Source organism: Nicotiana tomentosiformis, chromosome 3, assembly GCF_000390325.3.
Source record: "Nicotiana tomentosiformis chromosome 3, ASM39032v3, whole genome shotgun sequence".
Lineage (NCBI taxonomy): Eukaryota > Viridiplantae > Streptophyta > Magnoliopsida > Solanales > Solanaceae > Nicotiana > Nicotiana tomentosiformis.
Window position 1 is genome coordinate 30344700 of NC_090814.1, and position 18792 is coordinate 30363491.

Below are 18792 nucleotides of genomic sequence, written 5' to 3' on the forward strand. Positions count from 1 at the left end.
ATAAATTTGAAATCCAATCCGAAAATCTAAACCAAAACTCCAAAAAGGAAAGGAGGGAATTTCGATTTGAATTTTGGGTTTGTCCGAACTATGTCCACCTCTAGCGTATTATGCTAGATTTTTCTCATGTTCCAGTTAAGGTTATTTTTTTTAAATTTAATTTTCATAATAAATAGTATCTATTTTAATTATTTCGTAAATATTGACTATTTTGGCCAGCCCACGTTATTTTGATCCAAAAGAAAAGGTAGAAATGATACCAAGTAGCCACTCTAAAGGGATGCTATTCATGACAAAAATATCTTAAGTTGTCCTGAAGTTAAGATTTTTAGTTTAAAATTTCAGGATAAAATAAATACTGACTAATCTCTAAATAGCATCCTTGAAAATGACTATACGTGCACTTGCCCCAAAGAAAGAGCTTCTGACATAAGTGGCCACTCGGCCAAAACATATATTAGTTGATGGCCCATAGTTTTACATTACAATTTGTAGCCAAAAAACAAATAACATATGCTAACCAACAAATAGTTTTTCTGCTCATAATACATTGAAGAAATATTCTTCCAAATTCACACTCTCCATTGCAGATACTTTTCAACTTCCGAGAAAGATTTATGTTATATATTGGACATATACTCAATTTAATAAATTTGCTACACAATCTTTATAATTTAACAGGTTATAGTAAATTATGTACGCCTTTTGCTAATAATATTATTCCAAATAACAAAACTAAATTTTTGTAACCAACTATAGTAAAATTAGACTATTACATAAGTACTCTAGCCTCAAAACATCAACTTGTAAGAGAGGGAACTAATTATAATTCTTACACAATTCGAATGCTGAAATAAAATAAAATATTTTAGAATCCTAACGTACTAGTAATAATTAAACTACTACTAAAAACAATAAACTAAACATACTAATAAAGTACGAAAAAGTACTCTAGTAAATCATTAATCTTCTTTCCATACTTTGAAGTCCGGAAATATCTGGATGTCTACTAGTAAAATAATCCTCCGCAGAAGGATTGCAAATAAAAGTGAGGCCAAGTCTCACACAAAGTGCAATTGCAGAGATTTTGACGAATATATCTAACATATGTGGTAAACAATTTGGTGGTTTTATTGCAAGGGAACACATGACACTGATTATTAATTTCTATACAAAATAGTCTATACATGTTGGATATATAAGTTTAAGGTAAAAGAATAATATATACACTTTTATACATCATACAACAATCTATACACGTTGGATAGATAAAAGTACCCGGGATATAAAATATATATAAAATATACTGTCACTATACAAAATATTTACTAAATAGACTGTTAATATATAAAATATATATAAAATAGACTGTCATTATATAAAAAATATATAAAATAAATATTTTGGGCTATTAAATATAATATGTTTGAGTCGAAAGAATATTTTGTATCAATATAAAAAAAATATGGGCTATTAAAATTTTGAGTGACTATTGATTGATCATTTTCTCCCAAAGAAAAGGTCTGCACCTGAAATCTCAGAGAAAGGCCCAAGCAAACATAGGCCCAACAAAGCATATGGCGTGCGTAACACACATAAAGGCGAATCTTAGCCCTTTCTTCTCCCAAATTCAATTCCTATTCTGATTTCCTTCCGTTCCTCTTTAAATTCTCCATCTACTCTCCAATCCGTACAAATTTCTTCTCATCAAAGATTCAAAGCTTTCAACTTTAACACTCAATCTTCATCGTCAATTCCGATCATAGTGCGTAGCTTTAACTTCTGGATCTTTCCAGAATAAAATGATATAGATAATTTCATACGATTCCTTTTCTTTTTTTTAATCTTCAGTTTCTAGGGATATTATTTATTTTTGTATTACACGAGTTTATTTTTTAAAATTTGATAGAGTATTTGTATGTTAAGTGTAGGAATAAGTCTGAAATTTCGAGAACTTAGACTATGAAAGCTTAATTTATTTTAGAAGACAATTACTTTTTTGATAAGGATTTTAGAAGACAAATTATTGAGTATTATTTGTTGTATTTTAGCTGAAATTACTTTTTCTTTTTCTTTTATTTGTTAATTCTCAATTATTTTCTTTCCTCTTGCTGATGATAGGTGAGTTGAAACAGTTGATTACTAGTTGTTGGACTTCGATTTCGCAATTATGGTAAAATTCTGTTTTTGCACTACTATTATTTGGTTATTTATATTTCATTTTTATTGGCTTTTGATGTACACTTCGCGTGGTTTTAATACAGTCCTTTTTTGGATAAAATTTAGTAGGCGGTGTTTTAAGGATGGGAGTGGGAATATTAGTTTAATTTTGAATATCGACGTAGTTGGGATTATGAATGAACTTTAGAATGTGTGAGATTTGGATGTTCTTAAGCTGAAAATTTGACTGATAGATAGCTTTTGGGAGCTCAAAGCTGATGAATGGAACTACTAAGAAAGTGAAGTTTTGTACTTTTGAGTTGTTAAGATTTTGATGTATGCCGTGGTACAGTAGATTTTCTAGAGTCGGTGATTGTAGATTATATTTCACATACAAGTGGTTTATGGAGATAGTATGTATTCACACAATCTCCTTCCAGAATCCACCTGAAGGAAGTAAAAGATAGCAAGTTGCCTATATAATTTATTTTACTACTGTTATGAATCCTGTCGCTTTATTTTAAACCCAAGTTTTTAGGTTTGGCTGTTTCCGTTGTCCATATATAGGCCAAGTTAACTCAAAAGGACTTCTTATATGAGTTGGCTGGCTTGCAATTTGTGCTTGACAGTCACTGTCAGTGTCCGCCAAAACCATTAGAACCTATGTAGCCAGCATATTTGGCAGAGACATACTAAACTGAGAAAGGCATATCTCTCAAAAGGAACTGCTTTAATTGACATTGGTCTCCTGAACTCATCTTATCTCAGCTGATCGATTGATATGCCTAGCTCCAAATTAAGACTCTTCTTAAGCTTAATGGTGGTGTTTTCCATGTTTGATGTTACATAGCCTGTTTGGCAAGCTTCTAAAATCAGCTTATTTTAAAAATTGCTTTTCAAAAAAGTACTTTTGGTGAGAAACAATGTGTTTGGCGAATTAATTTGAAAAGCACTTGTGAGCAACAATTAGTGTTAGACCAAGCTTTTAAAAAGTACTTCTAAGTGTATTTTTCTCAAAAGTGCTTCTAAGTGTACTTTTCTCAAAAGTATTTTTCAAAAGAGTGCTTTTGGGAAGAAGCTACCTTTCTCCGGCTTCTCAAAAACTGCTTTTGCTTCTGCTTCTACTCAAAAGCAATTTTTTCCCTTCTAAAAGCTTGACCAAACGCCTTAACTTTGGGAAACAAGCACTTTTAGCCAAAAAGAAGATTGGCTAAACAGGCTAGTACTCTGTATCTTTTAATTGTTAAAGATCCATCATTGCCTATTTGAAAGTTTTGTTATAGAGTAGCTTTTACTCTTATTATTGTATTTATGCATTAGTTTGTTTGATATTTCAGTTTTTTGACGGGTATGGATATCATGGAACATCATTTGAGCAAACATACCGATGCTACCCTGCGTCATTCATTGATAAGGTTAGAAGGCTTTTAAAAAATGAACTTTCCCCAATTTTATTCTTCTATCGTGTTTTTTGTAAATTTTTCAGAAAGTCTACCATTTGTATCTTTTTTCCCATCATAATCTTTGCTTTAGTATGACAATCATAAAGAGCTTTGAGGTCCTTGGCATTTATTTTTGGTCTTGGGATATTATACTGTACCAAGGAAGAATATAAAACTTTAAAACTTTCTTCCAGCGTGTATGTCAAAAATTTGAAGAGGGAATTGTTCATCAGTTCCAAGTTATGGCTGCATGCTTGCATGCTAAAAGAGGTCTTGTGTAACCTATTTGTATGTATAGGTTGATGGTGATGTGAACCTTATATGCATAGTATGTATGAATTGCACCAACATCTGTAGTATCTCTCAACATTTAGTTTGGGTTATTTATTTATTTATTTATATGAACATTGCTTCAATTCTTATTCTGTTTGTTCTCAACTGTGCAGCCGCAGATAGAGAATGGTGACAAAAGTAAGTATTGTTTGATTAGTTTTAACTCTACCTGTTCATATGTTAGTTGGATTATGATGTCTTATATTGCTCTTTCTTTATGATCTACAGTTATAATGCCTCCTTCTGCCCTTGATCGGCTAGGTCAGTTTCTTTTATTCTGGGTCTTAGCTTCTACTTCATCTCCATGTTTAAAGATTCAGTTTATATCAATCGAAGCTGGTTCATTATTTCATTTCTTAATTTTGTTAAAAAGTGCGCGTAAATTTTGCAGCATCACTTCACATTGATTACCCAATGTTGTTTGAGCTTCGAAATGCTGCTACAGACCGTGTTTCTCACTGTGGGGTTCTGGAGTTTATTGCGGAAGAGGGCATGATATATATGCCTTACTGGGTAGATATTATTTGTGTAATCTTCTTATATTTTGGGCTCAGTTCAATTGTCGATGTAAATGTGGATAAACTCATGTTTTGTGATCTTGTAGATGATGGAGAATTTACTACTACAAGAAGGTGACACAGTAAGAGTAAAAAATGTAACTCTTCCCAAGGGTAAATATGTCAAGTTGCAACCACACACGAAGGATTTCTTGGATATTTCCAACCCGAAGGCCATGTGAGTATATTTGCTTTTTCTTGGTTGTGCAACCCTTTCAGTTTTATACTCTTCTTTCAGAGCTCCATGGCTCTGTATAATTTTAGTCTACTCTGTTAAGAGTCTGTACTTCCAGACTAAAGTTACTTTCTTCACCAGTGGAAAGCTGACCTCGTTATCAAAAAGTGATTTGCTCCAGTAAATTAGTATATAAGAATTACGCTAGCTAATTCCACATCTCCTTTGTTTCTGGATTAAGCTTCTTATAAGATGTTTTATTAGGCATAAATCTTGTTCTAGAAGTGTTCACTTTACCAATGGAGTTACTCATCTATCCTTTTGGTAACAAGAAAAAACATTTTGGGCAGAGCTGAAAGTATTGTCTCTATGCCAGCTAATGCGGGTTGGGAATAGGCAGTAGAGATCCAAAATAATGAACTGCTTACGGTTTTAACTTTTGATACGTCACATCTTTTGCGATATTAGCTTTCCTCACAAGTGACAGTGAACGATAATGGTCGCATTAATGGTCAGAAGTTTTCTTTGGTTCGAGTAAAAATCAGAATTGAAATGAATGTTTATGAGGAAAAACATGAGCTTTCTATTCTTTTGGTGTGTTTCACTTATAATGAATTCCTACATGTTGTATTGCCTCATGCACTCTTGCCTCTCAATAGAATGCCACTAGCACGTCCTTTTCTAGTGCATTTATCACGTTTAATGCTCGCAATAGTCAATCACAAAAGTAAATGATTGACAAGTCCAATTTATTTCAATCGACTTATCAAGATAAAAATTTAATTTATTTAATTTCTCTCATTTTGAGTCTAAATGCATTACCTGTGCTGCAAGCAATATTTGTTTGTTCAATTGCTTATTTTGTTCATGTCTTTTGCAAAATACCCACACACTTATCTAGGCTTCCAAGTTTTACGCCCTTTTTTTTTGTTGCTGATGCAGCTTGGAGACAACACTGAGAAATTTTTCTTGCTTAACCACTGGAGATAGTATTATGGTGGCTTACAACAATAAAAAGTATTACATAGACATAGTTGAGTCGAAGCCCTCTAATGCAATAAGCATCATTGAGACAGACTGCGAGGTAGACTTTGCACCTCCTCTTGATTATAAAGAACCTGAAAGACCAGTTCCATCTCTTCCAAGCAAGACTCCAGCTGAAGGTGCACAATACATTCTGTAGTTATAGTTGTGTTCTTCTCTGTCTTTTGTTTATACAATATAACATCCCAAGCTCTTATTAGCTGAGGATGGGTCGTTTCGGGAATGTTCAATATTCTCCCTCCTTGAACTATTTTTTGATATTGTAGTATCAAGTAATATTACTCTCTGTTGGTTGACCTTTATGTGGTATTCTATCAACATAAAACTCACGGTTCATGCATTTTAGCTATTTATCTTAAATGTAAAGGTAGTTAGTTATAACTAACTACCTTATACAAACCTTTTGAAAAGAAATTGTACAAGCCAAATGGGATTGTCTAAGTTGAGATAAAGGAATATCTTCAATGATTGTAGAGTCCAGTTTTACTAATTTTGAGGTAGTAATATCTCCACTAGGCATGGCTACTGCGAAAGCCAGAGAACTATATACGGCGTCAAGTTTGTTTGATCCAATTATGTTATTCACATTATAAATTTGACTGATCTTTTCCTGAACTGGAAAACCTTTTTGGCTAATTGCCTTGGCGGATGGTACAAGGCTAAGTTAGCTTCTTACCCCTTATAAAGAATTGTAGACTTTTGTTTGTTCCTGGTTATTTCTGTAGAATATTGATATCTCTTAACTTTCTACTAATAACTTTATGGTTTTTGATCATGCAGGTGAAGAGGCTGCAGCAGAGGAGGAGCCGAAATTCAACCCTTTTACTGGTTCAGCAAGACGATTGGATGGGAAACCTCTGAAACAGCAACCTCCACCTGTTTCCACATCTGGGTCTAAAGACAAGCGACCTGATATGGCAAATGCTACTGGACAGTCAGCTGCCGGTTCAAGCTCTCAAAGCTCCAATCGTCAGACACAGGGGAAGCTTGTCTTTGGGTCAAATGCAAACCGGAATCCGGATAAACAAAAGGTTTCTCATCTCCACCTGCATAGATTTCATTATCTCATGTTTATCTGTTCCTGGCCGTTGGCAAAGTACTAACTGCTGATTAAGTATTTGGCTACTTATGTGTTTCAACCTGTTAATATTCCTCTATATCTGCAGGAACCTGTGAAGGAACCCGTGAAGGAGGAACCTCAAAAGAAAGAAGAGCCAAAGTTTCAAGCTTTCACTGGGAAAAAGTACTCCTTGAGGGGTTAACTGTAATATATTCATGTTATTTATCCTCTGTTTTCACATCATATCTGCTCAGTCAAATTACATGGACTATGTGATCAATGTATAATCAATCGACTTAGTTTTTGTTCCAAAGAAACTGATATACAGTTTCCAACTAAACCCCGGATTTCTGGGCTTTTAAACTTTCACATAGTTTGTTTACAAGTGCTTATTATTCAGCCATATCTCAGTTATTCAGCCCAATACTTGATAATGATGTGTTATGATTTGGAAGTCTGACCCCAAGTCCAACTCTAGTAACTTACATTCGCACCGTGAGAAAGATGGATGCATGTAGTTTATCCTTTTATTTTATTTTCCTGGTTAGGGGGCCAGGGGTAGGTGGTTATAAATTTATGAAATTATTTAGTGGTTTTATCAGTAAGCAGTCAAAAGAGATCAAGGTACCGTGTTGCCTGCTGCTTGCAGGCTTGAAAATCTCTTGGTTGGCTTCACTTCGACACATTCTCGTTCTTTCTCCATTATGGGAGCTTAAACTTCTACAGGAATGGTATCCGCTATTCCATTCAATCAATTTAAATTAAGGTGCAGAAACGTGCCCTCATCAAATTGAATGTCTATCCTTACCTCATTTGAAGATAGAAAACGTGTCTTGTACTTTTCAAAAGAACTTCAACTGATATATATAGCTTGAGTTGAAAATTTGAATTCAATTGCACCTAATCTGCAACTTCCAATATGAATTTGCCCTAGAGTTCTTGAAAAGTTAATTGTAAATGACTCAATTTATAATACGCATGGAGGACTTGCGTTGACCGGTATGAAGGTGCACATACTTTTCAAACAGGCTTGATGTTTACAACTTGAATTATGACTTACAAAACAATGAGGAAAAAGTGATACGCCCAGACAAGGAGGAGAACAGTTATTTGTTTCTTCATTTTTCTCCCACGCCATTGAAATGCATTAACTCAATACTCTTTTGGACCCTATGAAGTTGACAACTTCAAGATGTATAGAAAATTGGTTGATGATTGATGGTCTCATGACATGATTGCTTTCAGAGCGTCTTTGATATATCGGTATTTGAATGGAAAACCCAACTCCTTGGCCCTCGTTGGAACCACCTTCTGCCCATCCAACACCTGAAATACACATTACTAGGCATTTGGACAATATTTGGTTGAAGTTAATGGAAAAGAAAAAGTATTTGAAGTTGAATTGAAAAGGGATATCTGGAAGTTGAAGTTAAGTTCTAGCAAGATTAATAGAGGGAAGTATCAGGCAAATAGGTAATAAGCTGAGGTTAGAAAACTCCTACCACAGATGCACCCTCTCCAAGGACAGCTTTGAGTGCAATTTCTGGTACTGGTAGCCATGAAGGTCGCCCTAAAACAGATCCCAGTTGTTCACACATTTCTGCCAGCCTAACAGGATTTGGCGCTGTTCCATTAATCACCCCTGCCATCGGCCGACTTACTGTCAGTTAACTACACTTTAATTTCAGTTAGTTGTTAATCTACATCAGCTTACTCTTCGGACAGAAATACAAACGCAGAAAAGGACCTACGGCAAGGAAAAAGGTCATCCTTTTTCAGTCGAACTTAAGTCATTGAGAGCTCTACTGGATGTTGCAAAGTTAATAATCAATGATCATGTTAAGTAACGTATAGGAACTTAGAGTTCCATAAAGGGTATATGACTGAAATAGACATATATTATAGATGTCTGGCAATGATTTTACCTTTATAGGATGGATTGGATAGAGCTTCATATATTAGATCTACAAGGTCGTCCAAATGAATCCATGAAAACCTGCATGGTGAAGGCAGCAGAAATCTACAAAGTGAGAAGGGGGAAAATTTTGGCTGAAATTCAAACGTCTACAGGCATAACAAATAAACATATCTCTGATCCACAATAATGAGAAATACTTGTAATAAAAGCAAAATTAGAAGGCAATACCATTGGTTTCCAGACCCCAAAGGTCCCCCAGCAAACATCATGAAGATTGGGATCATTTTAGCTGCAGAGATCAAGAGAAAGGAAAATATGAAAGATGTGAAACGATGATAAGCATCTGAAGATCATAGACATGCCATCTACTGTCATTGGTGGATCCACGTTTAGCTGAAGGTTGGCATCGCTCTCTCCCGCTTTCCCCTTAAAATTTCAAAAAACCTTGTAGTAAACCCAAAAAACTAATACACCATTTATCAAATTTGCACTGTCCCACCCAGAAGTGAATCCAAGATTTAAAATGGTACGGGTTCGACTTTTAAGGTTTTTGGCGATGAACTTATTATACTTATAAAACTATGGGTTAAATATTAGTTGAAATTTTAGTGGGTCCCACCACCTCAAGTAAAAATTTAAAGGGGAAAGGGGAAAATGTTAAAACACAGTGGCGGATCTAGGATTTAATGTTTATGGGTTCCTACAACAACCTCGAGTAAATTTTCAATAGTAACTGGGTTCACATTCAAATGGTTATAGATATTTAGTGAATTTTCCGAACACATTTACACTGTTTGAACAAAAGTTACTGGGTTCACGTGACCCGTAGGTCGCAAGGTGGATCCGCCCATGTTAAAAGAGGTTCCATACACTAAACATCATAATCTAAAAGAGTTGCCCCCCTAGATATCTAGTACCTTAGGTCTTTTTTTATTAATTTACATAACCGTAAAAGGGATATACAGTCAAACCTCTCTATAACAGTAGTGTTTGTTCCCATATTTATAGGCTTTTATAGTGAATGACTGTTATCACCTATAACAAAATTTGACGTTTAAATATTTCTTGTTGTTATAGACAAAAATTATCAAAAAAATAATCTTTTTTCACTTTTTAAGGTTACATATAATAGTTGAGAAATTATTCAAATCTAAAATCTCAAAAGATATGCATATTTCATAATTGAGTATTAAAGCCATCTAATATATTATTAACCAAATTCATAACTAAATAAACAACGATTTTAACTCTAAGGTACACATTTAAAAGCTACTAGAAAATTAAATTCCTTCAAGAATTATGGAAGAACTCTGAAAAAGATATGTGCAAATCGTCGAATCTTAAGTATTTTGTAAGATTAAAACTTTGTCAAGTGGAAAAGATTGTATGTGTAGATCTTCAAATATTAGACATTGTGCATGAAATTATACAAGTATATTAGAACCTTTTATACAATGGAATGAAATTATACAAGTATATTTTAAATCGAATTAAATAAAATCTTTAATTACTGAAGTATGCACTAACATAATATTTTTTAGTATAACTGGTGCATTAAAGTTTTAATAAAATTTGATTAAATTAAATCTTTAGGGTTATTATAGGTAATTTTAGAAATTTTACATGGCTGTTGTAGAGGGATAATTTTACAAAGAGCGTACTACTATAAAGATGGATGTTGTTATCGCTAAAAAGTTATTATAGAGAGGTAAAATATATAATAAAAAATCGATTATAAGAAAAACATGACTTTTATAGTGAATGACTGTTATATAAAGATATCGTCTGTCTGTAGTCATGAGTTATATTAGATGAAATGATGTTTTGTATGACAATAAAGAGCCATTGGATCCCAAAGGCCAACAAGAAATGCAACCAAAGTGAAAGTTCGTGAAAGAAAAGAAACATAGCACCCTTGAAATATTTGACTAAAAATCATAGGTCCACTTCAGCTATGTGAGAAGATTTTTCATAATGACCTTCTCTTAGGAAAAAAAATGTACTACGATTTTCTTGATGTCCCTTCGTTAAAAAATAATTTCCTTTTCAAACCTGAATAGACGTTCCTTCTTTTTGGTGTGTGAAATTTTTTATTAACTTGACCCAGTCTTGTACAATTTTTCAAAATGCAAAATCATTTCCATCTTTTTTGGATTTGAAATATCTAAATTTTATTTTCTTAAAGATGAATCAATAACAAATTTTACTTGGCTATAGATAGTTAAGATCAACTCACTCACAATCTCTAAATTTTTTGTCACCTCATGAATAAATGCATAAATCGACACCAGCTCATGCACACTGTAAGTTGCACCCACCCCACCCCCAAAAAACGAAAAAAAAAAACCGATTCCTATTTACAAACTGCTAATCTTGAGAGGTTTGCTCAGCTGTAACCTACTTCTATTACAACATAACCTATTGAGTGTTACTTCGGTCTCCAATCCAATCTAGTGTTTGTGACAAATCTGTTACTACTTCAGTTGCTATTATTTATCAAAACAAAATGATGAAAAGGATAAAAAAGAAAGCATACCTAAAGCACCACCATCTTTTCCAAGGACAACACCAATGCGAATTAGAGCAAGCCTGACATCTTTATTGACTTTGAGTGCAGCTCCCTCCCATTCTCTACAAACCTAAAAGAAATCAAGATACCGGAAATTAGATTCTAAATTAAAAATGAGAACTAAGAGATATCACATACTCTATATGTATGCAACTGTTAAAAGCCCATCATATTTACCTCAGCTAAGAAGTCATTTCCTGGCGGACTTTGCTCATCAAACACTCGAGCCTCACTGGTTCCTGAGTAAGGGAATCAGTGGATTTATCATGGAGATGGAATGCACATAATAATTCGCCGTCATTGGAGATTTACCATCAGAGGACAGACACTGAAAGCCTTAAACAGCATGGCGTCCTCCATAAACATATATATTTGAGATGCTATGGGAATGCTAGCATGCTTACAAGTTGTAGTATGGAGGTTCTTTGGGAGCCAATAAAACAACACAACAATATATGAACAGTATAACAAAGTGATATATGAATTTGGTATCCATACCGTAGTAACCAACTGCTGATGCACTTATTAAAACTTTGGGGCGATCATCATCCTGTGAATTATTGATTAAATCCACAACCTACAGGGTCAACAGAGATTTCTCAAATTCCTGTCAATCTCATCTGTTGTTATAGATAAATCCTTAAAATGAATTGACCTCTTTCACTATGCTATTTTGCATGAAGCTAACAGAGAAGAGGAGAGACCTTGGAGGTTACTCTAATCCTGCTTTGCTTGATCTCTTTCTTGATCTGCAGCGATACATTGAAAAATTAACATATGAATATTACATTGCAGAATGAACTACTGATCATTCGTCGGAAGGGGAACATACTGTTATTTAGCTGTATTTGTACAATAATTATGGAGAAGATAAAATAACATAAATGTAAAAGATACAGAATTTAATCCGAGCCCACTGAATTCACAGTGTTTCCTTAAGGAATTTAATCCCCTCCTAGTATCCAAGGTTGTGGATTATTTTCTTCCAGGATAGAACGAATTACACACTGGTGTAGCGATACTTCAAACACCAATGTTTCAGCGAACACAAAGTTCGGTAGCAAATCACACTTACTGATGCTTTGTTTGTAGTTAAAACAATGCAGAAGAAAGGAGGAGAAGTCAGAAATTCGTATTGAAAATCTGAGAGAATGGACTGGTATTTATAGCCAATGTTGAGCTCAAACTGAAGAGGTGCAACTCTTCAAATCCGAAGAGGTGCCAACTGTTTCTTCAAATCTGAAGAGGTGCAAACTGTTCTTCAACTCCTCAGATTTGAAGAGGTGCAAACTGTTTTTCAAATCTGAAGAGGTGCAAACTGTTTTGTAAATGTCTTTTACAAAAAGCGAAGGGCATATACTATTACGTTTGGATTTAATATTAATATTCCGTTTACAAAAAAATCGGATATTTAATAACAATTCTGTTAATATTTACTATTAACAAATAAATTTGGTCCAAAAAATTAATCAATCAATCATCCGAATCCGAGCCGAGCGACGACGGCGCGAGGCTTGCCTTCTTCTCAACTCTTTAAGAGCCAGAAAAAGTGCAATTGTATATATACCCATCAAAATCTTTTCCTCTTCCAATATGGGACAATATCCCTTTGTCAAGAAGGGAAACTCAAATATGTTCAATTTCCCTCCATTTCCCATTCACCCTCTTTTAAGCTACATTTAAGCTTTAAAAACCCAACACATACAATACAAAAAGGTCAAAATATTAAACATTCGGATGAAGATATTAAGTAAGAATGCATCTATACATAGGGCTGTATATAACCTGTCTTCCTAATATATCTTGAAAAAACAAAAAGAATAGGAGAGATAGAGAATACAAAGCCGTCAAATGATCTCCTAATACCTCAGGGGACCATCTAGTACTAATGGGCATTCCAGCCAAATTTACAACAGCTGTTGAACCTTCAATACAGTTTCTCCATTCTGGCTCCTCAGCAATTACAAGTCCTGGAAATTCTTTAACTGCACATTTCCACAAGAATATGAAGAGGTCAAATGTTAAAAGTAAGAAGCACAATTGGGAAAACATAACCGAAATAAAGTCTTAATGTCTGCTGACAACATATTGTTTCCTACATAAGATCAAATAAAAGAAGGTAGTAGGACAAAAGAGTAGCAAAAGCACCTACACTTCATTAAGAAGCACAAATAATCAAATATCAGGTGAGTTCGTGACATTCCTTTAGGATGGGATGATTCTACTTATAAAACAGTCTAGCTTTGCGACACGATTCCTACCATTTTCCACAGAAGAAAGAGAAATGCTGAAGTGGGTGAATCAAAACAATCATTACCTTCTTACCCGGAAATATTGATTGTGCTTTGGATCTTGACCTTGTCAACACTCGAATCTGATGCTTATCTGCATTTAAGACAAGAAGTAAGGACCAGTTAAGCTCAACTAATAACATGCATATTATACAATAGAAGTTATGTGACCCAACGTTGGGAAAAATCACATCTTATGGTATGTTCAATTCAGAAAAGCGTCATGTATGACAATGTCTCTTATATAGAAGTGTTAATTAAGCAGCAACCCAATAACCCAAATATTAATTTAAGTTTTTAACCAGCTTCAATTAGTTTAACAGACACACTTGGTACTTGAACTATTTCATCAGCAGAAAAAAGGACATGCCAAGACTTATGAACCTGCCCATAGTGGTGTAAGTCAATAGCAAACAAGGAGTGTGCCTTTCTGCTTAAAAAATTCTCGCCCAATGCTGAGCGCAGACTCATAATCAAGTTCTAGAGTCATGGTAAAGAACTATATAAACTGGGCAGAACCATGAGCGGTATAATGAAGGCAGCACGTGCGTGCACATCCTCAGCCCACAGCTCGAGGAATACACGCACACACACACACACATACACACATTTCCTAAATGTTTACAAATACTCCCTCCACTCCACTTTGTTGGCACTCTTTCCTCATTCAATCGTCCTAAATCGATCTGTATCTACATTTAGTAACTAGTAACTTTTACATTCCAATTTCGCAATTGACTTTTGACTTATTGTAGGTCCAATTGATAGAGAAACAAATGGCTTGGTATTAATTGGTCTTTTTGGTACTTGATGCATATCTATTCAAGAGTCTTTCGTTTTTATTAGACTCCATATATATATATATATATATATATATATATATATATATATATATATCCAATCAATCATTGGTCGTAGTGGGGGGAATACCTGCATGCAATCTTTGCACCAATCTTTTCCCAACAAATCCAGTAGCTCCAGTAACTGATACAACCATCTGACTTTCCTGAACCAGTAAAAGAAAAGTATATTTCATCTCAACAAACTTAAGCACTGCTACATAAGTAACTAGGTAGATAATTTGGCAGCAGAAATCATCACAAGCACCAAAATGATTTGAACAATGTGGAATGAGAAATACCTTCTGAGACTCAATGTTTCCATTCACACACCAAACTCTGAATCTTTTAGGCCCAACTCCTACCTATTTTCAATGAAAAATAAAACAGATGAATGATTTAAAAATGCTTTTTATACAAAATGAGGAATCAATTGGGGGAGGGGGAATGCATACAAAGAGAGTTTGAGGGAGTTGAAGGGTAGAGGAGATGGAATTTGTCCATGCAAATGCAGTAGTAGCAGCTGGTACTCTACATAGCTCCATTGGACTTTTGAATTAACTGTTTACTCCAATTGGGTGTGATGAAAAAACGACTTCTTGATAATGAATGTGCTTTCTTGTCTTACGCTTTGTGATTAAGTAAATTGGTTTTGGGCAAATTTGAGGATGATGTTCGTGTAGGAATTGGAGCCACAGCTGACCCATCACTCCTTTCGACACCTCTCTTTTTTTTATTGGCAAAGGGTCAAATATATTGAGTACTTTCGAAAATGGTACCCTCATTGTACTATTGGATCATATATATTCTCCCATCATATTTGGAACAAATATACTCTTATTTTGGATGGAGTGTCACGTGGCAACACCAAATAAAAACGACTCATTTCTTTTTTTTACCCGATTCGTTTTAAAAAACCCACCATCCGACCCGTTTAAAAATTGAGTTTTTTAAAAGCATATATTTTGTAAAAATTAGATTTTTTTTCGAAAAAGGCTCAGAAATGCCCTTAACGTATTAGAAATGGTTCAAAAATGCCCTCCTTCCACCTATGGGTTCAAATTTGCCCTTAATGTTATTTTTAGACTTAAAAATGCCTCTCTTAACGGAAAGATGACATGGCATTGATGAGTATTTTAACATTAAGGGCAAATTTGAACTCATAGGTGGAAGGAGGGCATTTTTGAGCCATTTCTAATACGTTAAGGGCATTTTCGACCCTTTTCCGTTTTAATTAAACATGTAGCATTTATTTAGTATGGAAAAAAATGAATTTTTTTTAAAAACTGAAAAAAAAATTTCCCAGTTTTTAAAAAAAACTGCTTTAAAAAAAGCTGAAAAATATTTTCTAAAATAATATTTTTATAAAAACTGAAAAAAAAAACTAAAAATCAATTTTCTAAAGCAATGTTTTTGTAAAAGCTGAAAAACAACATTTCCTCTTCTTCTTCCTTCCTTGTTTGTCCATATGCTTTATGAGTTCATTTTTTATATATTTCAGTTCTTACATCAAAACTGAAATATTTTCGTTTTTTTTTCAGTTTTTAATAAAAAATTTTTACTTTTTTCCAGACTAAATAAATGCTACATGTTTAATTAAAATATCATTTTTTCAGAACTCAGAAAGCCAATCTATTCCTAAATAAATGCTACATGTTTAACTAAATAAATGCTATATTTTCCGAGACAAATGAATTTTTTTTTGCTAAAAACTGAAAAAACGAAAATATTTCAGTTTTGATATATTAACTCATTAGAAGAACTAAAATATATAAAAAATGAACTCTGAAAGCATATGGACAAACAATGAAAGAAGAAGAAGAGGAAATATTTTTTTTCAGCTTTTACAAAAATATTACTTTAGAAAATTATTTTTCAGTTTTTACAAAAATATTGTTTTAGAAAATATTTTTTCAGCTTTTTTTAAAGCACTTTTTTTTTGTAAAAATCGAAAAAAAAAATATTTTCGTTTTTTCCAGTTTTTAGAAAAAACAAATTACTTTTTCCAGACTAAATAAATACTACATGTTTAATTAAAACGGAATAGGGTCAGAAATGCCCTTAACGTATTAAAAATGGCTCAAAAATGCCCTCCTTCCACATATGAGTTCAAATTTGCCCTTAATGTTAAAATGCCTATCAATGCCATGTCATCTTTCCGTTAAGATAGGGGCATTTTTAAGCCTAAAAATAACAATAAGGGTAAATTTGAACCCATAGGTGGAATGAGGGCATTTTTGAGTCATTTCTAATACGTTAAGGGCATTTCTAACCCTTTTCCGTTTTTTTTTTGTAAAAGCTTTAAAAAAAAAAAAGGAATTTGCAAAATATATATTTTTAAATTTTTTCAGTTTTTTTAAAATATTATTTTTGAAAAAACTGAAAAAATAAATATTTTTTGTAAAAACTGAAAAAAATAAAACTGAAATATATATATTTGTAAAAACTGAAAGAAAAAAAAAAGAATTTGCAAAATATATATTTTTCAGGTTTTTCAAGTATTTTTTTTGTAAAAACTGAAGAAATTTTTTTTTTGCAAAATATATATATTTTTTTAAACTAATGCATATGTAGTCCGCTGCTTTAATTGAGTTTATTTTTCAGTTTTTTACAAAAAATATTGTTTTGTTAGTTCTTACAAAACAAATACTTTAAAAAAACTGAAAAAAACTTAAAAATATATATTTTACAAATTTTTTTTTTTCAGTTTTTACAAAAAAAAATTCAGTTTTTACAAAATATATGCTTTAAGTTTTTTCCGTTTTTTTAAAGTATTTATTTTATAAAAACTGAAAAAATATTTTTTTTTGTAAAAACTGAAAGAAAAAAAAAAACTCTCCTAAAGCAGTGGACTACATATGTATTAGTTTAAAAAAAAAGAAAATATTTTACAAAATCTTTTTTTTTCTTCAGTTTTTACAAAAAAAATACTTTAAAAAACTAAAAAATATATATTTTGCAAATTTCTTTTTTTTTCCTTTCAGTTTTTACAAAATATATATTTTTCAGTTTTTACTTTTTTTTTCCAGTTTTTACAAAAAACATACTTTTAAAAAACTGAAAAAACTTAAAAATATATATTTTGCAAATTTCTTTTTTTTTTCTTCAGTTTTTACAAAAAACAAAATTTCAGTTTTTACAAAATATATATTTTAAAAAAACTGAATTTTAAAACAGGTCGGATGGTGGGTTTTTTTAAAACGGATCGGGTAAAAAAAAATGGGTCGTTTTCATCTGGTGCTGCCACGTGGCACTCCATCTAAAATAAGGGTATATTTGTTCCAAAGTATGACGGGAGAGGTATATATGACCCAATAGTATAACGAGGGATATTCTTAGACCATTTTCGAAAGTATAGGGGTACATTTGGCCCTTTGCCGTTTTGTTATTATCTTTCAAACATATTGATTTCAAATGCATTTTTTTTTCCATTTCTTTACTCTTAAATATTACTTCCTGCGTCTCAAAAAGATCAATACTATTAGTTCTAATTAATTTGTACCAAAAAAATTGACAGATTCCTGCATTTTTTCTTAATGAAAAATATTTATAATCACACAAATATTATACTTGTATAAAATTACAAATTTCAAAAGCTTTATAGTTACACGAATATATTGATATATTTGAGACCACAAGTTTTAAAATGTTTCTCTCTTTATAAAACTTTACGTCAAATCAAACTATCACTTTAAATGGAGAGAGTATAATTTTATAATCTGCTCCGTTGAAAGTCAACTAAGTTGATAATCAATAAAAGACTATTTTACCATGATGAAATATTATAAATTTGACTATAGTGAAACGACTGATATACATAATTTATACGTAGAATTTTGGTATAAATTGTTTACATATTCACTGGTTGTCTGGACTTGAAAGAAATTTCACCGATACATTTTTGCTTCAAAATTGATCCAAATCATTTTAAATTTGACATCCAACCTTCAAATAACAATCCCAAAAACTTTTAACGGTTAAATTTAACTAAAATCTTCAAAAAGTCGATAGACCCACTTCTTCAACAATCAAACTCAACAAAATCGAAAAAAGAACCAACAACAAAACAACATTGAATTTTCATTTTTCGACAATAAACATGAAGATGGAGAAGAAAAAGGAAAAGTTCTAGTGGATGATATATATTTGCAAAATTCTTAAAATTAAAAACAAAAGTTAAATAAGTGTGAGGTGGAAGGACACCGTTTTGATCCGTTAGACTAAACTTTGTAAGGTTAAATGTTCCATATTATTCTAACACAAAGACGAAAGGAAAAGGTGTTGCATCAGAATTAATAATTTATTGAACTTAACTTATAATTATGAAAGAATGAAAATTGTCAAGCACCAAAAATATAGAGAGTGTTCGACACCCAATGCTTAAACCCATATCAAACAAACTAA

The 18792-nt window shown here is 32.6% G+C and overlaps 2 protein-coding genes across 6 annotated transcripts; one reads left to right on the forward strand and one right to left on the reverse strand.

The window, feature by feature from the left end:
- The first annotated feature begins 1611 nt into the window (after nt 1-1611).
- LOC104115522 (uncharacterized) lies at nt 1612-7174 on the forward strand. 5 transcript variants are annotated; one of them, XM_070196829.1, is made up of 11 exons: nt 1612-1765; nt 2122-2173; nt 2728-3378; nt 3498-3575; nt 4049-4073; nt 4164-4196; nt 4327-4463; nt 4540-4670; nt 5610-5830; nt 6492-6742; nt 6878-7174. In XM_070196829.1, the coding sequence occupies exons 6-11, from the start codon at nt 4169-4171 to the stop codon at nt 6971-6973; spliced, it is 864 nt and encodes a 287-aa protein (XP_070052930.1). In that variant the 5' UTR covers nt 1612-1765; nt 2122-2173; nt 2728-3378; nt 3498-3575; nt 4049-4073; nt 4164-4168; the 3' UTR covers nt 6974-7174. The 5 variants fall into 5 exon arrangements, with proteins under 5 accessions (XP_070052930.1, XP_009624477.1, XP_070052929.1 ...); XM_009626182.4 differs by lacking the exon at nt 2728-3378; XM_070196828.1 differs by lacking the exon at nt 2728-3378 and having other exon boundaries at nt 1613-1765; nt 4327-4448.
- Nucleotides 7175-7718: 544 nt separating this feature from the next.
- On the reverse strand, nt 7719-15120 carry LOC104115523 (epimerase family protein SDR39U1 homolog, chloroplastic). Its single transcript, XM_009626185.4, has 13 exons — nt 14844-15120; nt 14691-14753; nt 14480-14555; nt 13584-13643; nt 13125-13243; nt 11963-12007; nt 11757-11835; nt 11436-11497; nt 11226-11328; nt 8918-8978; nt 8697-8767; nt 8274-8413; nt 7719-8097 (listed from the first exon to the last, which is right to left on the reverse strand). The coding sequence occupies exons 1-13, from the start codon at nt 14931-14933 to the stop codon at nt 7996-7998; spliced, it is 1071 nt and encodes a 356-aa protein (XP_009624480.1). The 5' UTR covers nt 14934-15120; the 3' UTR covers nt 7719-7995.
- Nucleotides 15121-18792: the final 3672 nt, after the last annotated feature.